Below are 4,723 nucleotides of genomic sequence, written 5' to 3'. Positions count from 1 at the left end.
GAGTAAGACAACATGCATGAAGAGGATGATGTGGACAAAATACTCATTTGCCTAATAATTCTGCACTCCCTGTATGTGTTTTAATAAAATAATTTGTGTTGACCCACTATGGACTTTTAGTCGTATGTCTCTTCTCAAATTCGAACCACGACAAGATCTAATACCTCCTCACTGCACTGCACAGCATACACTACATTGTTTAGTTTGTGTTTGGGAGTTTCATCCTTGGGATGAACCAGTTTTTGTTTGAGTGTATGACTGGGTCTGAAGTGTACTGGGATGTGGTCCTTGGAGAAGACTCTCCTGAGCAGATAAACCTGCTACATTTTACATTTTTTGCCAATTTGATGAAAGCCCAAGTAGGATAACTACATTTTTTAAGTCCGTGAAGGTTCTCAGTCACCCAGATCAGTTTTTTCCAAGCTCCTTAGACCACGTGTTTTAAGAGCTTTCTTTACGTGTGTGTCCCTTTCTTTTCCTTTTTGCCTTAGAGGGAACTTTTTCTTCACAGTGTTGCAGGGTCCTGATCACCCCAAGATTGTACAAAGTGTAGGTACTGATCTGGGCTTCTGGTAAACTTTAATGTTTAGTTTGCCATTTTCCTCAGTGTGCACAACATACCAGTGCAGAAATACATCTACTCTTTGACTTGTACCATACTGTGAATCAGTTATTTTTCATTCAATACAGTGATGTACTGACAGATCCAGGATCAGTCCAAATCAACAGCAGTTTGATCCACGTATGGATTGAAGTGTATTTGGGAAAATGTTAGACTGTACATTTAGCAGTGTCTAACAGTATGTGTATGAGAGCCATGTAATGTCCATGTGTGCATGCTGAAAGAGACTGTGCTGGTCTGACCCCCTACTCTTTTCAGGGTGGAGCCTGCTGGAGTCCGATGGTTGAGACCAGGTCTGAGGAAGTGTAAGTGCGTTTTTAATGTGAATCATGAAATCAAAGCAGCACACATTAAACCATCTTCAAACTGTCACATCATTCATTCACATCTCTGATGTCAGGAGTCGTCATCAAAGTGTCAGTCAATAAACAGATGGATCAATAACTGCAGCTGATTCAATAAAATGACTAGATGTTACAATCCCTGATAATACATTGCTTCAAATGGAGAAAGTCTTGAGGGATGGCTGCCTTGAGGAAAGGCAGCCCGGAAACTTTACCAGCAGAACACACCGTTGTGTGCCTCAACTTCCAGGGTGTTTCCATCTTTCATCAAAGGCTATTTTTTATTAGTTGTTTTTTTTTTACCTTCCTTGGTTAGGTTTAGAAATTAGAGATCTGATGTAACCCTGTCAGCATCGATCAGGCCTCGGAGTGTGTCACTGGTTTATGTTAAATTGTTATTTCTCTTCTACTTTCTTTTGTTTAGTTGTATTCCAATTTATTTCCTCCTTTCAGTTCACTACAAGACGAAATGAAATACTTACCTCTTTATTACTTAAAGAACCTTAGTTCTTTAAAGGGATAGAAAAGATGATAGAAGTAAGACAAAAGACACAAAATAGGAGATGGGAGGGCTGGAAGGGGAGCACCCGATCTGGCATCCCACCTCTCCCCACCGGATCAGGCTGTACGCTCTACCTCCCCACTGCATCCCAGAAAAGGGAAAAAGAGCAAAGGGGAGAAGAGTCCAGTGCAGATTTTAAAGCCGGCAGGGCAGGGATTGCGGATACCGTGTAGGTGTGTCTGCCTTCCTCGTAGCGGCAACACAGACCACGTCATACCGAACAGCTGTATCAGTCAACCAGGGTTTACACAGTAAAATTTCTACTGTTGGGTTTTCTATCCTTTTGACACCCTCTGCTGATCAATCCTGGCTGTGTGTCTCGCGGTTAGCTGACTGCCTTAGCTGCCCAAGTGATGTGAGCCCTCTTTAGCCACAACCAGTTACTGGTCCTCTAAGCCGTGTTAGCATATTCTCGTATAGCTTGCCATTGCACCTGTCCTCTGACTCCAATCTCTCTAAGCAGTGTTTGTGTGTTTGTTCTCTCCATCAGATTCCTGTCAACTCACAATCGACAAAAACACAGTACACAGAAACCTCAAACTGTCCGACAACAACAGGAAGGTGACATATGTGAAGGAGGTTCAGTCTTATCCTCATCATCCAGACACATTTGATGTTTATCCTCAGCTGCTGTGTAGAAATGGTCTGAGTCGTCGCTGTTACTGGGAGGTCGAGTGGAGAGGAAGAGTTGAGATATCAGTGAGTTACAGACGAATCAGAAGGAAAGAACACACTAATGACTGTGTGTTTGGACGGAATGATCATTCCTGGAGTCTGAACTGCTCTGATGGATTAGGTTACTCTGTCTGGCACAATAATAGACAAACATCTATCTCCTCCTCCTCTGTCTCTAACAGAGCAGCAGTGTATGTGGACTGTCCTGCTGGCACTCTGTCCTTCTACAGAGTCTCCTCTGACACTCTGATCCACCTCCACACCTTCAACACCACATTCACTCAAACTCTTTATCCTGGATTTAATATTTGGCCTGGTTCATCAGTGTGTCTGTGCTGAGTTGAGCGTAAAGATTGTCCTCCTGTTAGAGAAACACTCTGACTGTTGAACAGATCATTCAGGTCTCTACATGTCTGTCTCTTTCACTCAGAAACACTTTTTCAGATTCATGGATTCAATCAGTTGATGTTTGAAACTGTTCTAAATGATTCCTTGTAAATTTCTTCCTCTTCAGTCCTTTAAAGATGGAAGCTCCTATTATTCTAGTATCCACATGTTGTTTTTCTGTTTTTTTCCACTCAAAATTCACAGTGAATATCAGTATGTTGTGTTTCTCTGAAGCTCAGTTCACAACCAGCTCCTCTGCATTTTCAACAAGCTCATTAAAATGAATCCAAACGTTGGATTTCTTTCTTAATGGGATGTTTCCATCATGGCTGAATACGTGGACATCCAATAGTACTCAAATATTAAAGGCATTCAGCATCTCTTATGTTTCTGTCATTATATAAAAACAGCTGGTTTTAAAAACTGATCCAATCAAAGAAACATGAACTTCCATATTGATCAGATCAATACGTACAGCTCTGATGTCACCAACATCTCATTGAACTCTATTGATGTTGATTTGTGGCCCTCTGCTGGTGAGAAGATGAACTGCATGATTTCAGTTTAAAGAACACAGAATCCTCTTTTTTTAATTGTTCAAGGTAAAAATAAAATCAGTTTATCCAACTATTTCCACTGATTGCTGTTAGCTTCTGAAACAAGAAATGATCATTAACACGGTCCTTCACTGTTAATGAACAAGTTACACACTTACGACCACTACATTACACACTAACTACACAAGACAACACCCTAACTACACGAGATTTGAGCTAAATGTCTCAAATCTCTCACGTCTCACAAAACCGCCGTCACTCCTAAAACTTCCCCCTTCCTAAACAACTTAATGCCATGTTGCCATATCATTTTTTGATTGGTCGACATGGTACATTTTTCCACCAAAGGAAAGGGTGGAGGTTTTTGGTTTCGTCTTTGCTCACAGGCGGAGAGTGCTTTCGAGTGTTTTCCTTATAAAACGCCGTTTTTACCGTTTCTTCTTCTTCTTAAATATAAACAACGATAGTATTCAGGAAGAAAACCAAACATTCCATATATTTTTATCCTAACTCCTAACACAATTTAAAAACTGGTATAAAGTCCACACTTTTGTACACGGTTGTACACGTTCTCATTAATGTGGCTTCACTCCACATCAGCCACGCCGCTTTGCTAGTTAAAACACCAGTGTCTCCACATAAGGACGCTGTCATAGCCTGTCAACCACATTGATTAGCTGCGTATATACGGATGTGAATCGCATCATTGGCTGGAGCAGCCAGTCACCAGTCACTTACTGACTCTCACTGCAAAACAGAATCAATTGTTAACGTATTTATTTTAATTTCAATTCAGCTTAGATTTTTTTTTTTTGTGTGTGTGCAACACAGATTTTCTGTGCGCAGAGACCTTGCCAGCAGTGCACAATTGCGCACGTGCGCAGCTTAGAGGCAACATGGCTCCCTACGTATTGGAGTCCAAGTGACGGTGGTTCTGGATACTTACTGTGAGATCAGCTGCACTGGAGTAGTTAAAAGTACATGTGTATGTAGGTTTGGGCTCAATCCTTGTTGTCTGGGACATCAAACAGACATAAAACAGTGCTCAGTGACACTAATATCTTTGCATTGCTTATTATCTAATGCAAAAACAACTCAATGCACAAAAGCTGTTAGGATTTACCAAGTAGGGCCTTGGGTTGGGGGTGTGTCACCAGGGTGCAGGAGAGGCATTCACCCCCGTACCCCCCGTCCCCCGTCCCCTTCTGGCCACCTGTGCCTCAATTTTATTCCACAACTTAGACATCCACATTACTGACACTCTCATAACACATACATACAGGGCCTTGAGGGTGGGCACGTTAACGGTGTTCAGTGGACGGTCTGTGTATTCAACTCCACCTCTGGCGCCGGTGCCCACCCCTCAATTTTAAATCCATGTAGACATTAAGGGTTCTCGGGAGGGGCCGTGCTAACACCTGCTGCTCTCTGGCAGCAGCACCATGCTCTCCCGTGTTTTAAATGCACCTTAGAATAACACGCAGCAACACTACACATGAGCAGGAGGAGGGAGGGTTTGGGGTCTTCACACACCCTCATTCTCTGCTAGCCATCGGGGCGGGGGGGCTGGGAGGAG

At 42.6% G+C, this 4,723-nt stretch overlaps 1 protein-coding gene across 1 annotated transcript in view; it reads left to right on the top strand.

Annotated features, from left to right (window-relative positions):
• Positions 1–3,812, top strand: part of LOC121813771 (NACHT, LRR and PYD domains-containing protein 14-like) — a 10,763-nt gene extending 6,951 nt beyond the window's left edge. Inside the window, exons 5-6 of the mRNA XM_042217669.1 lie at positions 881–927; positions 2,019–3,812. Of these exons, the coding sequence (XP_042073603.1) occupies positions 881–927; positions 2,019–2,542 (571 nt within the window). The 3' untranslated portion in view covers positions 2,543–3,812. The remainder of the gene's footprint in view (positions 1–880; positions 928–2,018) is intronic.
• Positions 3,813–4,723: the final 911 nt, after the last annotated feature.

This window comes from Haplochromis burtoni, unplaced genomic scaffold, assembly GCF_018398535.1.
Source record: "Haplochromis burtoni strain Fernald_Lab_line unplaced genomic scaffold, NCSU_Asbu1 Contig_2519, whole genome shotgun sequence".
Taxonomy (NCBI): domain Eukaryota; kingdom Metazoa; phylum Chordata; class Actinopteri; order Cichliformes; family Cichlidae; genus Haplochromis; species Haplochromis burtoni.
Note: the sequence above shows the minus strand (reverse complement) of the source record. Positions and strands in the feature narration are given on the sequence as shown.